Here is a 24,944-nt window from a genome sequence, read left to right on the forward strand (position 1 = left end):
AAATCATTTTCATTTTACTGATTAACAATTGATCAGCTACTGAAAAGAAAAATCCAAAAGGACATGAGGCAGTATAACATATTTGCTAACCCATTAGCTGCAGCTACAAAACATCTTACGTAAGCTTCTGACTAATGTTTGCTAACGTAACCATTAGCTGGTTTACATAACTGTTAGCTAACAAACATAACTATTAACTAGCAAACATTACTGTTAGCTAGCAAACATTATCTTTAGCTAGCTAGATATTATTTTAGCAAGGATTTTACACCTTTCCTATCACATCATTTTACATTATTAAATGTAAGCTGGGTTGTTGTTTTATGCTTACTCTAGCTATCTAACACATTTTAAATCTTTTGTTTTTACTTTAAATATGACCAAATATTAAATTTGGTTACGATATAACAAATTAGGAAATAACTTACATATCTATATTCTATTTACAACCTGGAACATGGTGGTAAAACATTGTGACAACAACATAAACATTATTTTAACTTCCCTCACTAAGTATGGCAATATGTGATTTTGGCAAATTGATTTAATCAGAAACAGAAACAAAAATGATATTTTCCCCCCCTCTCATCAAACTGAGAATATATTTCTTCTCATTCTGGTAGGTTTTATGAGTTCTTCACCACCATGCAGTGTCCACGCTATTACATTTCAAAAAACGCTTAAAAAAAAAAACATTCATTCAGGCCTATTTCATCTAATAATCAGCCAGACAGAATTTCCAGGCAACTTTTGAAACCAGCCCTAACAAAGTGCTTCTCTGCTCTTCTTGCTGTTTGTGTGCTTGTTGTTCAGCATATCAAACAGATAAAAAACTGCCCCCCCCCCCCCTTTTGCTATCTCACCCAAACAGCCCATGCTGTATAAGTAGCAGCGCTTCCATATCTCTAAGTGTTACTGCTTGTCTGTTCATTCAGTTGGAGCTTTTTTTGAGAGCTTCGAGCTCCCCTGATGTGTGTCAGTGCCTGCAGGGACAGACTTCACTGTACAATGTTTACCTTTTTCCAAATTCTGACTCATCTGTGGCCCTCAATGGTCCCAAAGTGCCGTGCAAACTGTTTGACGCGCTATGTCCCGGCTCATTCAAGGAGGGCATAAACACCCTGTTAGCAGCAACACAGATTGCTGCAAATCCCTCCCTTTTTTCTTTTGTTTTAGATATGTTTGTTTGTATCTGTTTATTTATAGCATGCAAATCCTGTGTGTCCTGTGTGTTTTTGTGGTTTTACAGTGATCCATTGTCTGCTTGTGCATGGCCCCAGACACATTTCATGCAACTTTGTCATTCCATGGTCTCCTTTGAGTAGTGCTAGTGGAGGACAGAGGGGACTAGTTCAGGGGTCATGTCTGCCTATAGGGTGAGGTGGCCTCATTGTCTCGGTCGGGTGGTTTTAGGAGCTTTTTCTTCCATCTATTCGATAAAATAAAACACACTCCTCTGTGTGTGTGTGTGTGTGTGTGTGTGTGTGTGTCCACTCACAGAGAAGAATCAGCATGATAAAGCAGACGCAGGCTCTCACAGGGGCCTCCTCCTGATTGGTAGACATAAGAATATCTAATCAGAGTCTGTTTTATAGGACTGAATAGCCTTTTACCCACTCAATTATAGCGAGCCATGGAAGATTCATTTTAGATCCATTTTCTGATAATGAAAAGGAGGGGACAGTTGTTTCTTGCCATCCGCAGCACAAACTGCCTTTGTGAATAGATTTCACTCCCCATACCTACCCCACCCATGCAACCACCGTACCCTATCTGCAGATGAATTCAAAGGTTTAATGACTGTGCAGATCTCATTGTCGTGATGTAACACTGGACTCTGTCTCTTTCTTTTCCTCCTCCCCTGGTGCATCTCACAGAATATCAACCACTTTGATCTTTTCGGTGACATGTCCACTCCTCCCTCGGTGAGTGCTATTACCACTCTTTAATATTTGATGAAAGTTTTAAGTTTTGCAGGCGAGAAGTTACATCCATATTTCATCATCAAGTTTTATCTATGATGTTAGGTCATTTCATAAAGATCCAAATTACCTGACTGAAGTGCCGATTAAAGATACATGTGCAGCTGTGACTTTTAAGTGACTTTGACAGCTGTGACATCTGTATGTCTGTGTCTCTCCCAGATGCCCCCATCACCTGCCAACACACTGGACCCCAGCAGGAGCAGCCGCCAGCAGCAACATGCTCCTGCTGAGATGTACGCCCCCTTCAGCCCCACCTCTGTGCCGTCAGGTAGCTCTCCCATCCGGCATGCTGCGTCTTTTTCAAAATACAACACATAAAAGAGAACAAAGTGCTGCTGGCAATGTTTTTTTTCTTTGATGTTGGTTTGTGATGAGCCTTGCACAGATTGTGCAGAACGTGGATTTATCTCTGTATTTATAAGGACCACACATCAAGAAGCAGAGCGTTTATGCCGTGCAGAGATACTGTGAAGTGTTGTTTCTTAATTGACCACGCTGGATGTTTTGCATATTTAAGGGTAACTAGTGACATCCAAGTCTTCCAGAAACATACTAGAAGCTACTTTTTTCCCCAACATCATTTTTCCTATGTGCCTTTCAATGGTAACACAGCTTAAAGAGTTTTAAGTTCTTCACTAATTGACTTAAATCTCAGAGGTTGTCAAGGAAAACTTGTATTTTTCCTGCAAAAACATTACATTACAATACCAATGGGCAAACTATTGGTTTATTGGAACCAGAAGTGGCTGTATTTGGATGATAGGCAGAAATGCATTATAAGACCAGTATTCTGTTAAAAAGGTTGCCATAGTTCTGCCTTGTTAGACTCTACACACTAGAGCAAAGGGCACTTTAGCCTCAATTAAACTCCAAATGGGGCCTGAATTTACAAAGTAAACATCATTAGCAAATGAGAGCTAGCAATTGACACCATAAACTGATTACATAACATTTTCTGAGTTCAAATAAGAAATAGTCGTTTTCCTGTCTAGTTTCATGCAATCGAAACTCTTTAAGCATCCAATTCCGGCCCCCCACCTGCTGGCCATCAGAAAAAAATGCAAAATGCCATACAGGAGGATCTGCTGCCTATGTGCAGTTTGCTGTTTAAATTATCAGGTATCCATGAACATTATTGTCACAGTGCGAATTTTCCTGAAATGGTTACCAGGCCTGGTTAACACTTAAAAGAAAATCTCCCATACCTCTCTTTTCCCACTTTAAAAGCTTTTGACGGCTTTCCTTATATGCACCTTTTGGCTATTGTTCAGCTTCAAATAGTTCTCTTTGTTAGTCAAAGATTGAAAGACATCAATGTTGAGCAGGAACATGCAGCAATTTTGAAAATGGCTGTATTGAACTTACACAATGTACTCTGTGCTCAAAATTCTCCTCTTCCTTTCCCTGTCGTGATATCCTTTATCATTTCCGTGTGTTTCCGCTCCAGGTTATATGACCATGGGTCCCGTACAGGCGGCCCAGTGGGCACAGCAGCCGTTTCCTGGTCAGGCTCAGACTCTGGCCTTCCCCGTGCAGGGGCCCCTCCAGGTGGCTCAGGTCCTCCCCGGTGGTCAGCCGGTCATCTGGAGCCAAGCCAACATTTTCCCCGCCACTCAGCAGCAGTGGGCGGCCATGGCAGCCTACATGCCGGCCCAGACTGTGGGCGTAGGGGGGCACGCTATACCAGCTGCCATGCTTCAAGGCCTGGTACCCATTACCACCATGTGCCCTCAAGCCTGTGATCTATCAGCTCCCTCCTCCGCCATCACCAGCCCTCAGCACACGGCAGACCCCACCTTGCTCCAGAGGCAGCTGAGCCTCGGGAAGGACGGCCTTGGCATGGACTCAGATGCAGGCGAGGGCCCCTCTACATCAGGAGCAGCAGGGGTGGGACCTGGTTTAGGTTCAGCAGCGGTAAGCAGGTGCGGGACCCCAGGCCTCATGAGTGTACCAGACACGCTGGTCTGCAGTCAGCTGCTGCCTCCTTCAGCTGCTGCGACCCAGGAAGAGGAGGGGAGCTGTAGTGACCTTGATCTCTCTAGGATGACCTTGAGCCCAGGTACATCAACGTCACCGTCAACTGAATCTCGTAAGTGTTCCAAATATTGACGTCCTACATATTTATAGTTTACTATATCATCATCTGTACCACTTAGTGTGAAAAGTGTCAAGTATTTTTAAGAATCTATTGTCTAGTAGAATCCTGTTTTATTATATTATATTGTATTTTATTTAGTGGAATCAAAACAAATTGTTTCATATCCTATAGTATTGTATTATATTATGCTATTTAGGGGTATGGTATGTATGATGTCATATCGTATCATATCATGTAGTAATGTATCGGAGCCCCTACAGTCCATGCAGTATGTCTCCATCTGTCCTTAAACCTTTTATTTAGTCGATCTCCCAGAAAACCCTTTAACAGTAAAATAACTGAAATACAGAGAGTAGTGGAGGAGACATCCCTCTGTCCGTACTTGAAGACTTGTCTGTATAAAACAGACGTATTCAATTTGCATTTTCAGAAGGAAAAATCTACATTTCATTGGAAAAAAAAAGTAGAGTATTGATGCTCGAGGAAGTTAAACTTCAGGTTGCATCCAAATAGACCTGAGCACAATACCTCCTCTAAACCATCCTGGAGTCCTGGAAAGAGGGCAGACGACACAAGAGGGCTCGAGCATGCCATTCACACACACACACACACAAACACACACACACACACACACGCGCGCACACAGGGAGTTAGAGACAAGGACAACAGGCACACCAGGAGAGAGAGGTAGACGAGGGGTGAGGATGAATCTCCTGGAGGACAGAGTTCTAAACATCTGGACTGAGACACCAACAGTCAGGGGAGAGAGAGAGCTGAGGCCGGTCCAGCACAGAGAAGCCTGAATGAAAAGATAGGACAAGGAGGAGAAAGAGAGAGATGCACACAGCTTTGGGGCTTATGTGCTTGTGGGACACACACAAACAGAGGTTTAGGGAGGTGCAGTAGTTTTCAGAGAGTATACAGTATTCAGGACAAACATGGGCTGCGATTATGCACTTTCACTTCCAAAACTGGTATTGTTGACCCTGACACATCAAAAAGCTATCCACACCATTGGAGACTTTCATCCTACAGCAGTTTAGGGGGAAAAGTTCTCCATTAACTATAAGTAAACGTCACCAAAATGGAAGTACTGGTGTTATGGTTTAAAGAGTGACCATGTTAACTGCAACAGAAGGTGTACCGAAAGGCCTCTTAGTTAAGTCTTCTCATTATACTGTCCAAATACCTAATCAGATTTAATAAACAATAAAAGAACTAAACAAAGACACTTTCCATCTTTTGTAATTATGACAACCACAGACACATGGGGATGAAAGTTGCCACCCAAGTTAAGGGTCCTGAAACATGGAGTTTACCCTAATTTCTCTGTTTTTCAGTGGTTGTCAGTCGATGTAAACATGTGAGTGTTCAGTGATGGCTGCTACTTTCCTGAACTATTTTTGCCCTCCAAGCTTCCGTGCCACGTCACGTGCCTGAAAGCTATGAACCCAAAACAAAAAGAGTACACTTTGCATATCTGGGGAACACTCGAGTCATGACAATGAGTCATTGGACCTGCTCTACATTTCTGTTATATTCACAAGGTGTTTTGCACATGAGTGCAGCAAAGAAATATATTTTGCCTGACATTCTTTGTAGACCAATGTTCAAAAAAACATAACCGTCAAGTTTAAGCCTCAATTCCCAAACTTAAAGGCAATTAAGGGCGCAGTCTTTTTATCTAAATACACATTTAACCCTTTACACAAAATGTTTAGTAGGAATGCTTATTTTGATCAGTATAAGTATATTGATAAGATAAGTATATTGAATGCTACATGTAATTAATGTTATTTATGCATTGAACAGACTAACTTGTTTTTCGTCTGGATCATTGATTAAGATTTTGTGCTGAGAGCTGCCTTTTGGAACTAATAGATCAGTTGACACTGAGATGGATCCATCAGAAGCAGCATCCAAAGTATTTCCACATAAGACATTAAATGAAAGATATGGTAAAAAGATGAGTTTTGAGTGTGAGTTTCTCCATGTCTCTCCAGAACTAGTTTGAGACGTCAGGGAGGTTTTTCTAGAGGAAGGGGGCTCAATATGAAAAGGTCCTGCAGTTCGTTGTCTTCTCTGGCCATTTGGAAACCTTTATTTCATATGAATGTAGAATGTCAGGTGTAAAGGTAAAGAAAGTCAAGGGGATGACATTCATTAAAGGTCATGTCTTGATCGTGACTGCTTCTTCTCTGGCATTCTTTTCTCTCCATGCTAAAATGAATTCATAGTGCAGCTCTGCATTAAACAGTAACCATTCCACATTTCATAAACTACATCCTCTAAGTTTGTCATGTACATTTTATTTAATACATCACCTGAATGTGTCTCCTCTCCGCAGCATCCACTCCCGCCCCTCAGCAGAGCTCGTCTTCAGACTGCCCCCCCTCCCAGGCCAGTGACCCCCCCACAGATCACTCCCCTGTAGACCCTGAGGGCAACTCCAGCAACGCCAAGGAGGAACAATCGGTGAGCGTTGCCTCCTCTGGGTCCCACCTCCAGTCAATAAGATTCATGGATCTGATTGAACATCTGACAGCGTGATGCTATAATCTATTATCGTAATATGGATGATCTGTTCTCAAATAGATCACATGTAATCAGCAGGGTAGAAGCCATGTGACTAACGAGGCCAAATGGGATTGATTTGACCCCTTTTTAAGGGAAAAATGTCAAATCAATTAAACATGAAAGGTCAACAAACAATTTCAGCGTCTTGATAAGATCATTTATAATAAGGTGGAATTATGTCTCGGAGTAATCAAAGTCGTTATCTTGCTAATTGTTTGGCTGATGTTTCTCTGTGAGGATGTTACAGCTTATTCTCCCTCCTTCTTTCTCTCAGGACTCATCTGTTGCAAGGTCGATCTCTCCGGTGCCGGATGGAGCTCCTGATCCTCCGCAGGATCAGACGTGTCCACAGGAAGACAGCTAGAGAACAACACACACTGAGTGGGTATCTCATAGTTACCTCCTCACCCTTTTTTATGTGTTGTAAATCACTTCAAATTGTGTCATTTCATGCATTTTTCCCTCTCTTATTTCTCCATAACCCTGCTCTGTGTCTCTTGATGAGCGTCATATTTTTCATTTGTCAGTGTGTGTTCTTTTTGTTTGCGGATGGGGTTTTTGAGCCGGCTGAAGCAGAGTCTTGGTTTAGTTCAATGTTTCAGTGATTAGCTGTCTCTGCGTCATCCAAACAAAGGCTGAAGAAGGCACACTGTTGCCCCCTGGTGGTCAGAGTTGTGACTGCACAAATGCAGCTTGATGATGTGAATGTTTCCTGTTTGTGTTGTAGGGGATGGAAGCTCTTGAGGCCCGGACAGAAGCTCATGAGACAGAGAAGAAGAAGAAGAAGAAGAAGAAGAGAGATGAGTGACTGTGATCAGCAGCAACTCTCACGGCTGGATTACACAGATTTGTTCTGTTTGTTCAACCTTGGAAGGATATTTTGGCAGTTCTGCTTCAAGCTGGCTACCCTAGGATCTGCTTTCCTCCAGAGGCCACATACTGTACTGCACTGTACTCCTCAGCATGACAACAAGACTTTGGCTGTATCATCCAAACAGAAAACCTTTTAACCAGGAAGTGACCTTTGATCTTTGAAACCTACAGAAGGAGGGGATTTTCACCTCCCTGTAGTGGATTATCTAATGTATGAGGATACGTGACACGGCCATGATGATGCAGATTATTTTTTGGAACCTTTGAAGAGGAGCAGCATCCTACTGTATGTGGTCGACCTTCAGTTTGTCAACAGCCACCAGCAAAGGACTGCACCCAGCAGATGAATTTGCCAAATGTTCTCAGAGTGTTGCTCCACCGATTCGTCCATTTTGCATGAACAGACTTGATGTGGTTTCAGCGGACTCAGCTGTGAGCAAAAACTGTTCTCTGCAGCTTCCCTCTTGACCCGAAACAAATAAAAAAAAAACGTTGTTTTTTTGTCTTATTTTATAAGCTGTGAATTCTTTGTTGATGACGCTGAGTCATTCGAGATATCCAAATGACTTTGAGGCATCAATGTGGAAATCGAAAAAAATTGCCAAACATCTATTTTGTAAATAAGAATCCTCCCAGTCCCCCTTACCTGAGCCTCTGTGCCATAAGATAGCTCTCTGCCTCTTTGGATGCCAACTACCTGTGTTTAATCTCAAGCAATGCCCTACCAGCACCTCCATCTTTGACGTCTGGATGTTTGTTTCGCTTTTTTCTGGCTTTTTCTTTTTTATTTCATTATTTTTTCTGAAAATGTCTGTTTCTGTTGGGTTGGTGAGATATGAACTGTGAATCTGTGTTACATGGTCATTCTAAATAAAAGCCTGATGTACCTGTCAAAAGATATAAGAGAAAGGAAAGGGTCGACACATTAATACTACGTGAAGATTTCAGACTTTTTTTAAGGCAGATTTTCCTGCATCTTTCTGTTTTTAGATATTCTACATTTCCAGTTGAGGTCACATTGTTTACAACTCGCCTCTAAGGATCATATCTTTGTTTGTTTTCTTGAGTAAGTAAGCAGAATAAACCCATGCTGATGTGATATGGCTTAATAACCACACGCTCAGAGACAGTAGAGTGCATTTCTATGCCTTATCAGGTTTATTTCTGTCGTTCGGTCACTGTTCTTCTTGTCGGGTCATTTGTAAACAGTAAACAGGTCATTGTTGTAACAAAGCACTTGGGCGTATTGTAGGTCTGCTCCACAGTATGAAGGGTTGAAAAAGGAAAGGCAACGTTATGTAACATGAACAATAGAGATATCACTATTAACTGCTAGACTTACAATGACAAACGGTAACTGTACCCCTGCTCGTGTAAGAAAAATGAGAAATAGTCCAAAATATTTTGTAAATTTTATTTATGGAATTAAGAATTGTCATGAAAAGAGTAAAAAAAGGACTTTTGTACGTCTATGACTTCCCCATACACTGTATCCATCCACTGTTCAGTCACAAATAAAATAACATGTGATTCCCATTTTCCTGCCTGGTTTTCTCTTCAGTCTTTAAGTTAACACCAAAACACTAATGATCGACTCTAAAGGCCACAGAAGCAGCCAACAGAGGTTGCTCTCCTCAAACTAATACTGGTGTGACTGTGTTTGTAATATATTGTCATGTACTTTTTTATGCTCATTATATTTTTAGGCTAGTTAGATTGATGACATGAAGATTAGAGTAATTTCCTTAAGCTCCATAAAGTATTCAAAGTCCAAGTGAAAGTTCCCTTTATACAGAAACACATACACTCACCGGCCACTTTATTAGGTACAGTTGTTCAACTGCTCCTTAATGCAAATATCTTATCAGTCAATCACATGACAGCATCTCAATGCATTTAGGCATGTAGGCATGTAGGCATGGTCAAGACGATCTGCTGAGGTTCAAACTGAGCATCAGAATGGGGAAGGAAAGTGATTTGGGTGACTTTGAACGAGGCACTGTTGTTGGTGCCAGATGGGCTAGTCTGTGTATTTCAGCAACTGCTAATCTACTAGGATTTTCACGCACAACCATCTCAAGGGTTTACAGAGAATAGTCCAAAATAAGAGAAAATATTCAGTGAGCGGCCGTTCTCTAGGCGAAAATGCCTTGTTGATCTCTGAGGAATGTTTGTTGTTGAAACTAGGAAGCAGTTCTTCCCAATCTTGTGGAGCCACCCCGACTTCTTATAGAGCCACTGACACATTGCTGTCAACCATTATCAGTTTTTCTTTAACAGTGAACTGAATAAATTATATTAAGTAAGATTGTTATACTTCGTAAATATGTCCAAATCTTGTTTCGAAAGCCACAGAGCAGACAGGGCCTTGCATCCCCCCAGTATTAAATGTTTGTATTAGGTGAGCTTTCACTGGTTAAAGTACAGCTGAGTCATGCGATTGTGTCATTCTGTAAAATCCAACATGAGTGAAATTAAACAAAGTTTAAAGGTCTGAAGTTTGAAGTTTTGTCTGTTTACAGGAATCTACCTGATTACGAATCCAACTTTCCACGACTATCATCTGTTCACTAAAGTCTGATTTTTTCTTAGCCATGAGAGATTCTACATATGTCTACAGATGATACACAGCAGATTTTATCACATAAACTGAACATAAAGACCCTCTGGGTTGCCAGATTATTCAAAGAAGTGTGTCATACCTGACTGACTTAAAAACACATTAAAGACTTTATAATGAAACATTTAGTTTTCTTGTCTCTGAGGCCTGCAGGGTTGTGTATTCAGCTCCATCTCTGGGTCTAAGCCGTGAGTTCATATGCAGGCCAGTATTGATCGCTGTGTGTTTACATAGAGAGCTGAATTGTGTCTTCCACTCGTCCACAGTCAGTCATAACACACAGCCATGCATTCTGTGCTGATTCAGAGAAGTGCACTCAGTGTGCAGTGCTGTATACTCCGTGTTACTTTCAGTTTTCTGCTGTTAAGGTAGGAGTTTTATTATCTGTTTAATAGATTGCCTGCAGCTTCTTTCCTGTGGTTAAGTTTAATTTCTGTTGGGGTTGATTAACATAACTGTTTTGCTTTAAACATGCTGATTCTTTTTATTCTACTCTCCAGTAGCAAGAAACTCAAAGGCTTTTGCTCCCCCCAAAAAATCTTCTTAATATCAAATTTGTATTTGATTTTTATCTACATGTCACAGAGAAGTTGCAGTCACAGCAGTGAACAACGCAGAGCCGAATGTTCGCGAAGCTCGGTCAGTGGGAGATCAGGTGATAGTTCATCCAGTGGACTGTGTTTTATCAGAGTGGAGTGCTTGGTCACGCTGCGACACCTGTCAGAAAAAAAGAGTGAGTATGATAATACCAGACAGGTGAAGGTGGACGTCGGGGGCCAAAGAGCTACATGGCTTTTTTTTTTTTTTTTTAAGTTATTTATGAGGAATGACCTCAATCTTAGCATGATTAAAATCTACTAGACACACACTATTGGCATTTGATAGAAACATTTGGGAAGGAAACAATTTAAATATGGAAAAAGATGATCAGCAGTACCTTTGAGATAATAGTCATCATTCACTCCAAACATGTGGTGCAGCTATAGGTGATGGTGGGAAAAGTGGATGAAAATCGACTTGTTTTCACCTGCATGAATGTGATTGATTAAGATATTTGGCTGAAACAGTTAAACAAATCAATCAGTTGATGCAAGCACAACTTCACCTCTGCGCTAGTAAGCCTATGCCTATGCCAGTTACTGTAATGTAAAGTTACTGTATGCTAAATGTTTCCAAAGGTTAGACATTTAATTGCCTTGTTAGTTATGGAAAAAAGACCTGAATGACCCTCTATACTACCATGTGGAACATAAACTCATATAAATGATAAAATATAATAGCAGTAGTCCAGTGGCTGCTTCTCAACCATTGTAAAGCATTGTGGGTGTTCAATATTTCTTTCCATAACCAAATCTTTCAACCTGAAAGACAAGCTAAGAGTTGTTAGAGGACTGGTAAAGCTCTTAATTCTTCACTAACTACCTAGCTACAGCTAACTTAGTTTAGCACTCAGAACGAGGAACAGAAGTAAACAGCTAGCTTTGCTGTGTCCGGATCATATGGTCCTGATTGCCAGCACTGTAAGCTAATATATTAATAGGTTGTCTATTGGGAAATACAGTAGCCTAAGTACCACAATATTTCTTAGTCAAGTTACTATGTGGTGAGTTTTGTTACCTTCAGTGTTAAGCTAAGTTAGTAATTTACTGTTGGAAGCTAGCATTCTGTATAGCTGACAGCAGTCTCTACAGTTGTCAGGAAAGGGGAAGTGCAACACGGGAGCAGACCCAGAGGTGTCTTAAAGGTATCCCCGAAGGATAACCACAAAGATTGCAAGCGATAGTTTGGAGAGGGGAGGGGTGGCAAATAGCCAGAACAACAACAAAAGGCTGGGGTATAGCAACAAAACTGCCCAGCGCCCCAAGTTATTCACAGAGAGATAGCAATGGCAAAGAATACACAGAAAGTTATTTGTTTGTGTTTATGCACACACTGACAACGAGAGAAAACACAGGGACAGTCAGAACAGAGCGCCAGAGTCCAAGAGTAGGCCTATATATAAACTCCCCACACCTGGTCTTAATCAAGGCCAATCAGCTAAAAACACACCTGACTACACTGAGTTGATTCCTTCACCGACCTCAGTGAGAAGCTAGAGAGAGTGCCCTCACAGCAGCCTTCTCAACTGGCCCTTTGCAGTAAATCAAATTAATATAATCTCGATAATATTACACTTGTCCTATAACTAAATAATAATTTTGTTGGACTAGCATTCAAGCTTCGCCTATAATCAAAGATGTGCAAAAGATGAAATAAGATTGGTTTTAAGGACTTCTTTGAATCAAATAAATGGACAATATTTCACTAAATTACTTGTCAGACAAATTAACCCATCCAATCTATTTGAAATAGATATTTTAAATAAAAGCAGACATGAATCTAGTGATATTTTGATACATAGGCCTTTAAAATAGTGATAAAAATGAGAGATTACTGAATTTCTAGTCTCAAGCAGCCAACATTTTGACCCTTGTGAGCTGTATTTCTGTGGGGTAAAGAGTTCCTCCGCTGGCAAGGGTTTCGGCTGATGTACTTCAGTGCTCCATTTCATCCACTTTACAAGGAGGGGGGATTAATAACCTTGACATGACAAAGTGAAAACAGCCCTCTAATGGGATTACTGCCGTTATAGTTCCCCCGGGCAGTTTTTCGAGCTCTTCCACAACCTTTATTGGGTAGTGGCGAGCTTTCCTCTGTGTTTCACTGACTGTTTATGTGTTTGTCTCCCTCAACTATACAGTATCGCTTTGCCAAACTGGAACAGCCGTCTCTGTTTGGAGGACAGCCGTGCAATTTTCACGGCAGACAGGAGGAGGCCTGTGCCGTTTCAGCCCGCTACACCTGTGACAATGTACCAATATGTGAGGGATTTCTCTGCACCCATACAGGTACCTCTTACATTCATCCTTATAAATACCGTATACTCTAGTTTAGAAAACAATATTAAGTCTGGTGTTACAGACTGGCTACTGGCTTGTTAAAATATCTAAGTCACAAAATGTTAATAGAGTTCAATAGAGAATAGTTCAAAGTCAGTGACTCATCTTCATTTCCAGGAGGAGATTTCATACTTAAAGGAGTAGTTAACCATTTTTAGCAAATGCACTTTTCTTGCAGAGTGTAATCTGAATGATAAACTCTCTGATTGACCACTCTCAAAAGAGTGTGCAAAAATATGAAGCTAAACCAGCAGCTGGTCAGCTTAGCATAGCAAAAAGACTTTAAGTAAAGGGCAAGAATGTTTCTTGGAAAGTCTGCTAATAAAAAATACTGAAGGTCATTGAATTTACTGCACCCTACATGAAATAGTTTGAAATATACGCCTCTGCGCAATCAAAACTCATTTGTTAAGTGTATGTGTTACCAAGTTGTGATTTCTACAGGGATGTTCTGGGCTAAATAACATCCAAGTGCAGTGATTCTAACTTTTCAACCAAGATTAGCGGTTTCCAACTGACATCTGTTTTTATGCTAAGCTATCCTAATTCTGGTTGTTTGCTATGTATCTTATCTAAATCTGTGTAATAATTCCTTACATCTTATTTCATATAAGCAGAATCCAAGAATGTAAACCATGATTTTGTTTTTGTTAACAAACCTTAACTAAATGTTGCAGACATCTTCCTTCTCCTTCAGGCCGCTGTATTCCCAGAACTCTGCAGTGTAGCGGTGAGGATGACTGCGGGGATATGTCAGATGAAGCAGGCTGTAACAAGGTTGCCAAGCCCTGCAGGCAGGAGGTGGAAGAGTATTGGGGAATTGAAAATCTTGCCAAAGGGTGAGTCCTCCGTCTATTAATCTGCAATGTGAGAGAGATATTTTAATAGAATTAAATACGTAAAGATGTTGCTCCTCTAAAATCAATCTGCCCACTGATAAAGCTGTTGCGCCTCTTTCAGGATTAACATCTTGAACAGTAACCTGGAGGGAGAGGTGCTTGATAACAGGTACTACGCTGGCAGCTGCTTGCCGTACTACATCCAGGACGTCAGATTCAGGAAGCCATACAACCTCCAACAGTACACTCTACAGGTGAAACTGACTGGTATTTACAGCTTAGTAAGGAGTAAGTGAGAGTGGGTGTATACCAAAGTGTATTTTTTTAAATACACCATCTGCTTATAAGGGGTCTATTAATTGCAACTAGTTTCTTAGTAAAGATTAAAGTACACCTTTGTAGAATGGTTGGCAAACATTTTAAAAACAAATTTGAAGCTGACAAATTGTTGAAAGTCCAGTAGCACTTGCCAATTACTATGTAAAGAGTTGAGGGTTTTTTCCCCAACCTGGCAACTTAGAAATTCTTCTAATTAGCTGTTTTAAATGCTCTATGAAGTTTAAATAAATTACTTATTAAAACCAACAATGTTACAGTCTATAAATAGTTTATGAAGGATGACTCAAGGGAAAACTTTATTTTAATCTGCAATAATTATAGTTTCTCATTTTCTCATCTCATTCTTGTATCTTGTATGTTCCAACTTCTAAGCATAGTTAACAGGAACCGTTAACTTATAATTCTCTCTTCATGTACAAAAACTGCAGACACTTAACGAGCTTGTTGGATGATTTTAAGAGGATGTTAAATGACTTGGAGGCAGACACATCTGGCTGTAGAAGCTTTTGACGAACATTTGCTGTTCAGATTTGTTTTAATGTCTAATGATGTATTTTTGCATTAGTATGTTTGGCTGCTCGTTGTTTGTGTGAAACTCTGTTAATTGTGCCGCTGCCTGTTTTGGCCAGGACACTCTGGAAAAATAGATTTTGAAAATTAGTTTATTTCCTAGTTTAAAGTTTAAATCAAAAATGAAATATAACATCCTTTGTATCTACAGACAAAAGGATCGTATGATTTCACCCTGCGGTCGTTTGAAACGTACTCTGACTACATGGACTTCACCATGAAGGAGCGCACGACAAAAGTCACTGTTTCCTTTGGCTTTGCTATTCCTGGCATTGCAGAATTTGGCTTCAATCACCATGATTCCAAATACACCAAGTCTGTCCAGAAGATTCGCCGGGCTTCTGGCCGGGTGAGAAGTGATTTTTTATAAGCTCCTCAAGAAGTGCTGATCTGATTTATCAGAGATAAAAACAAACAGACCAAACTGAAGAAATGTACAATTATTCTAAACCATCAACTCAATCAACATCTGCATAATTACATTCCCTTCACAGACTAACAGTTTTGTGAGAGCAAAAGCAGAGCTGGAGTTGGCTCAGTACATGTTGAAGTCAGAAGGTCTGATGCTTCATCCAGAGTTTCTGCAGTGCCTGCGCTCCCTGCCTCAGTCCTACGTTTACGGGGAATACAGGCAGATTTATAGAGACTATGGCACCCATTACATCACAGAGGCCGCGCTGGGAGGAGACTATGAGCACACCATCATCTTAAACAAGGAGAAGCTCGAAAAGACAGGTATCTTGATATCAACGACTCCCACACTAGAGTGGTAGGGTATTTATGGCACTTTGCAAGAATGCATACAAATAATGACTATGGCTTTTGCAGTACACTGATTAAACTTTTCAGCAAAATCCAGTGAAAAATAACATGATTTCAAAAGGTCTTTAACAACCTCTGACAGAGTTTTGTTCTTCTAGATTATTCCTTGGAAGACTACAAGCGCTGTACACAGTCAGGCATTAAGGTTGGGGCCAACATCTATGGTGTTTATGTGTCAGCTGGGATTAGTGGTGGATCCTGTAATGGCCTGCTAAATGAGATGGGAGGTATGGTTGTGTGTTGATTTTTTAAATTTGTGCCTTTTTTTTCACTCATGAACTGATTCAAAACCTCTGAGTTCATTCTGTCTCTCGGCAGAGGACACGGTGAATGGCAGCATGGTGGAGGACTTTGTTGCTGTCGTAAAGGGAGGAAGCAGTCAATCCATCACTGCTTTGGTGTCTAAAAAACTTCCAACCCCTCAGCTGATGGGGCTATGGGGCGAGGGTGTGCGTTTTAACCCTGATTTTATTCGCACAACAGTGAGTTTCTCTTTTATACCCCAAATCTCCAGTTTCGTTCTCAGTTCCCATCATTTTTACTATTTTTGTTTTTGAGACAAGGTATGCTCCCTTTCTCAATACTCTCTTTTCTACATGTTTCACCTATCTTATAATTCACCCTTTTCGTCCTTCCTGTTTATTTCTTCATCTATTTCTGTAGTTGTAATACAACTATTTAAGAGAAATTTGACCTGAATAATTGACACAAAAACATTTGGGTCAGAGGTGTTACCAAAGATTAGCAGAATTACAGAGGGGCAAAGTACAGCCAGGCTGGTCAATAGCCACTTGGAGAGAAAGCAGCTAAAGTTGCCAAATACAAACAGGCTGCTTTGCTCTAACACATCCAAGATTTCAGGGAGCTCTGAGTGAAAAAAATAAAAAAAAATAAAAGGAGAGCTTGAACAATAAAAATATCCAGGTTTGTCAAATAATGACACATTCTTGCTTTAGACACGTCCGCTGTATGAGCTGGTGACCTCCAGAGACTTCACCCATCATGCCACCATGAAAAGGAACCTGAAGAGAGCGCTGTCTGAGTACCTGGCCGAGGCTGATTCATGTCGCTGTGCTCCATGTCACAACAATGGAATGGCTGTGTTGAGAGGTACCTCAGAGAGTAGAAAGAGACTGTGGTGAAAGTTAGTGAAATTACTAACTGTATCTCCCTCAACAGGCACCAGGTGTGACTGTGTGTGTCCTGGTGGATACAGCGGACGGGGCTGTGAGATCACTCAGAGGCCAAAAGGTTGGTGCTACAGATCTAAGTTACAAAACACTGCATTACACTCTTATCTTTATTTGCAGTTAACAAACTGAGATATTGATATGTGATATGGTTTGGGCCCTCTCTGACAGATATGGGCATTGACGGCAGCTGGAGCTGCTGGGGTGCGTGGTCATCCTGCAGTGGAGGAACAATGAGCAGGAGTCGACAGTGTAACAACCCGGCACCCAGCAACGGAGGTCTGACCTGTCGAGGACTGCAGCAAGAGTCCACTGAATGCTTTTGATGTAACAGCCTGTCTGACAGCAAATAAAGTTTTATAAAAAATCCTTTCTTTATTCTGTGGTATGTCTTTTACTGCCTAGCATTACATCATGAATCATACCTCAATGAGAACAGAGTTACAGTACCAAAATGATATATAATCACTTAAAGCTTCATAAAGATTTTTCATGTCTCTGATTGCAACTTTTTTGATTGGCCACAGGTAATGATCTTTTTTCAGCCTTCTATCAAACAAAATGAGCTTGTTTAAGAAATGACAATCGGCATCTTAAAAGACCTTGAAAAAGGTCCACACAGAACAACATCAACAAAAACAAAGTGAAGTCTGCAGTACAGATTTATTTAGTTTATGAATCATACTGTAGATCACAAAGCTTATTCTGAGAAGAGAACTAAGATTGCTCTTTATTCATAGCACAAACGTGTCGGGATATAAGGTTGTTATAAACAATCATTAGATCATTCTGAATGAGCTCTATAGGCATTAACAGCGCTGAGTCTGAGAGGAGGAGCCCCGACAGGTTGCTCCGCCTCCATCAGGTGCAGGGTTATCACAGGTTCTAGTCCGAGTCTTCCTCCCTGATGTACAGGATGACCAGCCCCCCCAGCATGACCACGAGCCATCTGTCTTGGTATCTGTTGAGAAAATGTTTTTTTAGGACATGTTAACACACTCGTTACTTTACCACATTATCTTACCAGCAGAGAAAGTGAAACAGGCGACAGATCATTCAGCTTATTGAGCAAATGGTTAAATGGGCACAGATGCAGAAGTGAGCCCAGTTACATTGATATAAAGCTTTTTTTTAATCAGGTTTCAGGTGTAAAAAAAAGTCTTATTGAAGTCTAATTTGAGGTACTGCTTGGCATTTACAAGAATATTTGTTTCTTTCTCCATTATGTTTATCTGGCAGCTGTTTTTACCTATAACAAAATGTTCTGGATCATTGGACTGCCAGCAACATAAATGGTAAAGTGACTTGCGCTTGTATAGCTCAAGTCGCTTTTCAAGTCTTCTGACTACTCAAAGTGCTTTTACACTGCATGTCACACCTTCCCATTCACACCCATTCACACACTGATGGGAAAGGTTACGATGTAAAGTGACCATCAGAAGTAACTAATCTCATTCATACACATTCATATTCTGCAGAGGAAGCAGCAAGAGAAACTAGGTGTGTCTTGCCTAAGGTCACATGGGACATGTAGCTGCAGAAGCTGGGGATCGAAGCCCCGACATCCTATTAAGAGGTGACTGACTCTACCAACTGAGCCACAGCCACCCCACAAAGAAATGTCACATTGAGAGACCCATTAATACTTATGAATATGTTAACTCAATTGGTATTTTAGTAAATTCAAGTGAAGATGCTTTTATAATTTCAGTTATCAGTGGAGTCTGCAGGATAAGAATTTGATACTACTCGTATCTTTACAGTAAATTTAAAGCAACAGCTAGCAAGTTAGCATAGCTTAGCATAAAGTCTGGCCTTTGTTTTCCTTACATCCCCAACTCTTTCTTGGGCTAACATAGTGCCTTCATAAATTCCCATACTCACTGCACCCAAAGAAGCTTTTATTTCTACTCTTTGGACTTTTATGCAGATTAAATAACCCCAACCCTTACAGAAAGTATGTTTTTCTGGTGCTTGTACTGTTGGAAGATATCCGTTCTTTTGAAAGAGACAACTGCTATGAGTCCAATTGCTAAACTAAGCTAGCTGTCTCCTGCCTCCAGCTGTGTTTTAGAAAGGTGTAAAGGCGTATTTATCAGGTTGTAAAACTGAAGGAAATCCTTTGAATGTGTTTCCCTTTGCGTATTCCATTCCTGACAAAAATCTCACCTCTTCTGAGAGTCTCTTCACAGGCGTCTCCCTGGTAGCCTGACTTACAGATGCAGTCACAGGAGGTACCTTTGAGAACAGGGATCCCGTTGTGCCTGCAGGGGGCGCAGCGACAGGAGTCGAAATGCTGCAGATACTCGTCCCAGGCCGTCTGCATATGGGCCAGTCGCACTCCTACATGGTCAGCGGCTGTGCTGAGGCGCACTAGTTCATAAATGGGCATGGTCTAGAATAGGAAGTGTAATGAGAGAAAGGCGAGAAAGAGAAAAGTTGAAACAAGAAAATCACACAAACAAAGACCATGTTGTGAAAAACACAGATCATATGAAAACTGGCTATCAAAATAAGCCTGTTTCCGACCTGAATATCTAAAGTAATGTTCTCCTAATAAATGTATGGCCCTCATCACTGGTTTCATGTATACTTCACTACAGTGCTATGTTTGTTTAGTCAATGACGGTCCCATTTAGAGTCCAATAGACAGTAAAGCAGGTTATGCTTCATTAGGGAACGGCTTCCTTGTTATTGACAAGTCGCTACCACAGCAAGAGATGTAACAATGCGAAGCCCGGCTACTTGTGACCATATCTTTGGACTTGTGGTCCAAAGACCAACAGATGATGTCATGACAACTAAGTCGACTTTTCACACAGTCAATGGCTTTTTACAGTTAATTACCTCATATTCAATGAGTGTTGGGTTGTATTTTAGTGATGCTCCCCAGTTCTTGTAGGTTTCAGGACTCCTGAGAGCCGAAACGCCACTGCTGCTTTTTAGGATCCCCCCTTTCACCAGAGTTATAATGTCCTCAATCACAATGGAACTAGACGTCTTTTCTACATTTGAGGGAAAAGAAAACTCTCATTGTTAGAGAACAAATAAAGCTCCTGAACTTGGTATAAGTGTTAGGGTGGACCTCACTTACAGCGAGCTTCTTACAGTATATTGATTTCTCACCTTGACCAAACTTTCCTTCTTTATTACATGAATCAGCTCCCACTTTGAATCCCGCTGTTCCATAGCTGTCGAGGGGATAACTTATACCTATAGTGGCACCAAAGCATCTCCCAGCCTGTTCACCCTTCAGCTCTTTGAGAAAAAAAGGAAGAACATTAAACAAAGAAGACTTGTTTTTTTCCGTCCGATCATTTTGATTCAATAACTGGAAATCCCACATTACTTGATTCAGCCATGGATGTTTTGTTGACAACCACAACATACTCAAGGGTTCCTCCCATGGTTCCCTCTGTGACGTAGTGGGTGCCAAATGTGTTGAAGAAGCGGGAGTACATCCCAAAGTCATACTGCTCAGGGAGCTCCATGAGTGAAATGTAGAAGTCTTCATGAAGCATCAACTTATTGCTTCTCATTTTGAAGTGGGCTGTTTGCACTTTGGCCCAAAGCCTGACAAATCCTAGGTCCTGAGGACAGAAAATAAATGGTTTATGGATTATAGAGATCTTTTCAGACATGGTAATATATTCATGATAACAAAAATGGAAATATATTATTAATTTTTGCCACGGATACCTAAAATAATTACATTTTTGGTCAATACATGCACGAGCTACTCTGCTATGAGTTAAATTAGATAATTAATAACATCTCATTTTAAACTTATGAAGCTTCTATGATATACTTTCAGCTTAACTTCCCATTAAAATCGGAACAAAGGTTAAACCCTAGCCTTGTCTCAGTCAAAATGTAACAAAATCAATGTAAAATATTTTCAGAAAATAAATTATCTCATTAGAATAATTCTTGGCATGACAAACAATGACAAAGAGTTGACTGTCAAAAAAACACCTCAATATTTTAATTGGAGGAGAGAGCTGACCAAGGGATGTTTTGCATTGATGATGATCAAGACTCTTCACCTGTCTATTGGATAATTCTGAGATTGTGAATAATTGACAAATTATTATATATATGTAATTTTGTCAATGACAGGATGCAGATAATAGCCTTTTTTTGTACGGATTAATCCAGCAAGATATACGATGATTGTTACTGAGCATCAAAGATAGGCTGACTGTTTTTGTTATCTTTGGAAAGAGCAAGGCTAACTGTTAACATCTGTTTTTAGCTTTTTAACCAAACTAAGCTAACCAGCTGATGATGGTACTTTCAGGTTTAATGGACAAACATGGGAGTGGTATCAATCCTTTTTTTCTAACTCGCATCGTGAGCAAACAAGCAACATATACCTTCAATTTTAACTATTAATAATGATGCCATTGAATCATTAAACACAAGTGTTTGCTATTTTAATTGTGTCAAACATGTAGAGGAGTGAGTCAGCAGATAATACCTGGCTTTTATGTTGAGTTACGTTCTGGAGAAACTCAGATTCTTTACTCCCTCTCAGTCCCCCTTCCACATAATAGATCCCCACTGTGACACCGGCATTGGATGACTTGGTTTTTTTCCTCGCTGTAAACAGGCTGACCAAATCCTCATAGTATTCATGAGAGCCCTCAGACGTAGCTTCCGCCTGTACCAGGTTACATTTTTAATGTTAGAATTTCTAATCTTATGCAGTCAATAAATAAATTACAACATTACAATAGCTTACCACAAAACGGTAGGCATGGTAGTTGTAGGGTTTTCTGTAGTTCTTCTCATCTTCATTGTAGTGCAGGTTCTCACAGAATGAGTCATAGATGAATTTCCTCCAATCGCCGTTGTAGACATATTCACACTTTCCTCCAAAGTACTTTGGGTCCAGTACACGGTCCACAAAGTCATCCGTCAGGGCATTGTAGCTAGACAAAATGAGATAATTCAAACGAGTAGTTGGCTAATTTGTCATTCCAAATGAGACATATCAAGCAAAGGAAGTAATGGCTTGACTCAACAATTACATTATGTCCATTTTTATCCAATCTATAATTACAATAGCTCTGCAGTGTTTACCCCTGAGTGCCACGTTCAGCACCAGGGATTGGCATGAAGGTGGAGCACTTGTCGTCTCTCCGGTTGAAGTTTTCACAGTCGTCTTCATCGGAAAAATCATCACAGTCTGGCTCTCCATTACAGCGAAGGGACTGACTGATGCAGCGCCCTGGTTAGATACAGGAATAGCCTCACACAGATACTGTGCATGTCTAAAAAGACACCATCAGACAAAACATCTTCAGATTAAAGATGATGTGACTTGCCTGTTTCTTTGCAGGTGAATTCCTCTCCACAGTAATCTGGCACTAGACACGGTGTGGTCGCTGTTGGACATGCCAGTCGCTCCCACAGTGTCTCAAAACACTTTGTTCCGCCAAACTGGGATGGCTTCTCTAAGTACCGGAAACGGGACTAAAAAGAAGTTAAGAAAGAGTAAGCACTTATATTCCATCCAAGTTCCCTTGGCCTGCACAATTCCCATTGTCATCATGATTGGTGTATGAACATGTAAAATAAACACATCACATTGACTGTCTGGATGAATACCTCAGTCGGCTATCTTCCATTTATTCACACCTTAGACTGTATACAAACATATTCACACTCAACATTTGACCCATCAGAAAGACTCTTGGCTATATGGGCCATGTAGCCACAACATGATTTCACCAATTCATTATAGCAGCTAGCCTACAACTATCCTCAGATCTATCTATTTATATTTGGTGAAGACTATAGGTAATACTATTGTGTAGGAAGGAGAAAAGAGAAAGAAGATGTAGTTGACAAAGATCTTGTTGGGAAAAAGAATATCACATCTGCTGTTTGTAGTTATTTTGGATCCTGGAGAGACAATGCTTTACAAAAACATGCTTAAGTGGAGAAACACATTGGACTGGACAGGCAAAATTTCACATCTGTATATTTTTTGCAAATCATATTGTCATTGCAATATCCCACAATGCTACTGCACATTGCATGTGTACCTAAAATCGTAACAATTATTTCTGGAATTCCCTTGAGTTGGTAGTAGCCTATCAGAATATATCTACAGGGGTAGGGGTTACATCTTTTCCTAGGAAATGTAATAACATCACCTGTTATGCCATACCTTTTAAGCTGCTCCTCATTATCTGTAAGTTTTAAACAAGGGACATAAAAATGAATGTTCTTTCACTCACAAATCATCCATAAGACAAGTTCAATTGTTGTTTGCATCATAAAAATATAGATGTTCCAAATGGTAAATGGACTTGAGCTTGTATAGGACTTTTCTACTCAAAGCGCTTTTACACCACAGGCCACACCTACCCATTCACACCCATTCACACACTGAGCATAGAGTGCTATGCAAAGTGACCATCAGAATTAACTAATCCCATTCATACACATTCATACTCTCTGCTGACAAAGCAGCGAGAGCAATTTGGGTTTAAGTGTCTTGCCAAAGGACACATCGGACATATTGCTGCAGGAGTTGGGGATCGAATCCTCAACCTTCCGGTTGAAAGATGACTGACATGCAGCCGCCAAATGATAATAAAGTTTTGCTTCAATATTTGTTAAGATATGGGCGCCTTACCCTGCGCAGTATCCACTTTAATATTTTTACACTGTCTCATATATTTGGAGCATTCTGACAATTTGTACTTGATTTTTTAGGTTTTCTGTTTAACCTTTATTTAACCAGATAATTAACCCATTAAAAACAAAATCTATTTCACAAGGGTGACCTGGCCAAGAGGGCAGCAGCACACGTCATAAAAGATATTGAGTTATAGATTCAGAAACCCTTGAGAGTGTCATATACTGTGTGCCATTAATCTCATAATAGTGCAGTTAAAATGATTTAAATGCTATTCTACATTCTAAATAATATTCTAAATTGTACAAAAATATCCTGAATTACTGTGGTAGCCAAAAATGTCAGGGTCCACTTTCAATGACTTTATTATTGAGTAGGAGTGCTGACTAAATGTAATCATTGTTCCCTTTGGACCCACTGATCACATCATCCATAATGTATTGATCAGAGCTACCTAACAAAAAGACAGCCTATAGTGTCGACACATGTTTTGGAGGGAGTTCCAGTTTTACCATTGCCAGGTTTGCAAAGAACCCACACAGCAGAGATTTTTATAATATTTTTTTTCAAAACATCTTAAAATTACTCAAAGATGCAATTTATGGAGAATGACCTTTTTGTCAGTGCAGTCATTACATGGAGTCCAGGATGACCAGGGCCCCAGCATACAGTTGATAGGAATCGGTCTGTTTACAGCTCTGGTTCTTCTCGTCCCAGTCCTACTGTTTCATGCAACAACAAAAAAACAATATAAAAAACGTTATCATTTCAGTACTTCCTAGCCTACCCCTGAGATTGATTAAATATACTTCTATGCGACTGAGATGTTATCAAGGGAATATAATAGGTAGTGAAGCAATGAATACGGCACCTGTCATCAGCAGTTGTCCATGGCCTCCTGGATGCATTCACATTTGGGATATCATAGATGAACAGATACAGTGAACATAAGGTCAGAGTTAAATTTAAAAATAACTCCATAGCAAAAATGATTTGCTAGTCCTTCAGCTGTTGTGATCCTGTTAGGACTTCTACCACTGCAGTCTTGACCAACCACAGTGAATGATTGATCAAAAGTAAACAAATGCTCTTACAAAAGTTGGGAGTTTTTTTTCGATGATCCAAAGGCCCAATTTCCCATCTTCACCTACGCAAAAAAAAAAAAAATTGTACAGAACACATTGATTCAATACGCACATAATGGTGGAGAATGTCAAAAACCTTGAAGTGAAATGTTATAGTTTCTATCTTATATTCACAGAGAGTAGCCTAATGATCCATGGAAGAAGAAGAAGCAGAAGAAGAAGAAACACCCTTATATTGTGCCCTATGCCTAGTTTATCTATTTTTTTTAATGAAGACTTGTGGTGTTCTCTTACTTTTGTTTATGTCGTGAACGCTATAACTTTCCCTTACAAAGTCAAGCTTGGCTTCTGGCGC

General features: G+C 40.3%; 2 protein-coding genes across 3 annotated transcripts in view; one reads left to right on the forward strand and one right to left on the reverse strand.

Moving 5' to 3' along the window:
• The window catches only part of LOC132978494 (uncharacterized), a 59,885-nt gene extending 42,662 nt beyond the window's left edge, over nucleotides 1-17,223 (forward strand). The window contains exons 10-26 of the mRNA XM_061043700.1: nucleotides 1,878-1,925; nucleotides 2,145-2,253; nucleotides 3,433-4,074; nucleotides 6,431-6,558; nucleotides 6,935-7,021; nucleotides 7,388-7,464; nucleotides 10,739-10,886; nucleotides 12,894-13,041; nucleotides 13,790-13,931; nucleotides 14,053-14,185; nucleotides 14,992-15,189; nucleotides 15,335-15,575; nucleotides 15,761-15,889; nucleotides 15,981-16,144; nucleotides 16,619-16,772; nucleotides 16,842-16,913; nucleotides 17,024-17,223. Of these exons, the coding sequence (XP_060899683.1) occupies nucleotides 1,878-1,925; nucleotides 2,145-2,253; nucleotides 3,433-4,074; nucleotides 6,431-6,558; nucleotides 6,935-7,021; nucleotides 7,388-7,464; nucleotides 10,739-10,886; nucleotides 12,894-13,041; nucleotides 13,790-13,931; nucleotides 14,053-14,185; nucleotides 14,992-15,189; nucleotides 15,335-15,575; nucleotides 15,761-15,889; nucleotides 15,981-16,144; nucleotides 16,619-16,772; nucleotides 16,842-16,913; nucleotides 17,024-17,178 (2,775 nt within the window). The 3' untranslated portion in view covers nucleotides 17,179-17,223. The remainder of the gene's footprint in view (nucleotides 1-1,877; nucleotides 1,926-2,144; nucleotides 2,254-3,432; nucleotides 4,075-6,430; nucleotides 6,559-6,934; nucleotides 7,022-7,387; nucleotides 7,465-10,738; nucleotides 10,887-12,893; nucleotides 13,042-13,789; nucleotides 13,932-14,052; nucleotides 14,186-14,991; nucleotides 15,190-15,334; nucleotides 15,576-15,760; nucleotides 15,890-15,980; nucleotides 16,145-16,618; nucleotides 16,773-16,841; nucleotides 16,914-17,023) is intronic.
• A 275-nt stretch (nucleotides 17,224-17,498) lies between these two features.
• On the reverse strand, nucleotides 17,499-24,576 carry c8a (complement component 8, alpha polypeptide). 2 transcript variants are annotated; one of them, XM_061044287.1, is made up of 11 exons: nucleotides 24,376-24,576; nucleotides 24,118-24,223; nucleotides 22,183-22,330; nucleotides 21,938-22,085; nucleotides 21,597-21,786; nucleotides 21,333-21,515; nucleotides 20,202-20,442; nucleotides 19,979-20,110; nucleotides 19,700-19,857; nucleotides 19,022-19,247; nucleotides 17,499-17,813 (listed from the first exon to the last, which is right to left on the reverse strand). In XM_061044287.1, exons 1-11 carry the CDS (start codon nucleotides 24,483-24,485, stop codon nucleotides 17,662-17,664), a joined length of 1,794 nt encoding a protein of 597 aa, XP_060900270.1. In that variant the 5' UTR covers nucleotides 24,486-24,576; the 3' UTR covers nucleotides 17,499-17,661. The 2 variants fall into 2 exon arrangements, with proteins under 2 accessions (XP_060900270.1, XP_060900269.1); XM_061044286.1 differs by having other exon boundaries at nucleotides 24,118-24,226.
• Nucleotides 24,577-24,944: the final 368 nt, after the last annotated feature.

The sequence above is a fragment of the Labrus mixtus genome, chromosome 8, assembly GCF_963584025.1.
Source record: "Labrus mixtus chromosome 8, fLabMix1.1, whole genome shotgun sequence".
NCBI lineage: Eukaryota > Metazoa > Chordata > Actinopteri > Labriformes > Labridae > Labrus > Labrus mixtus.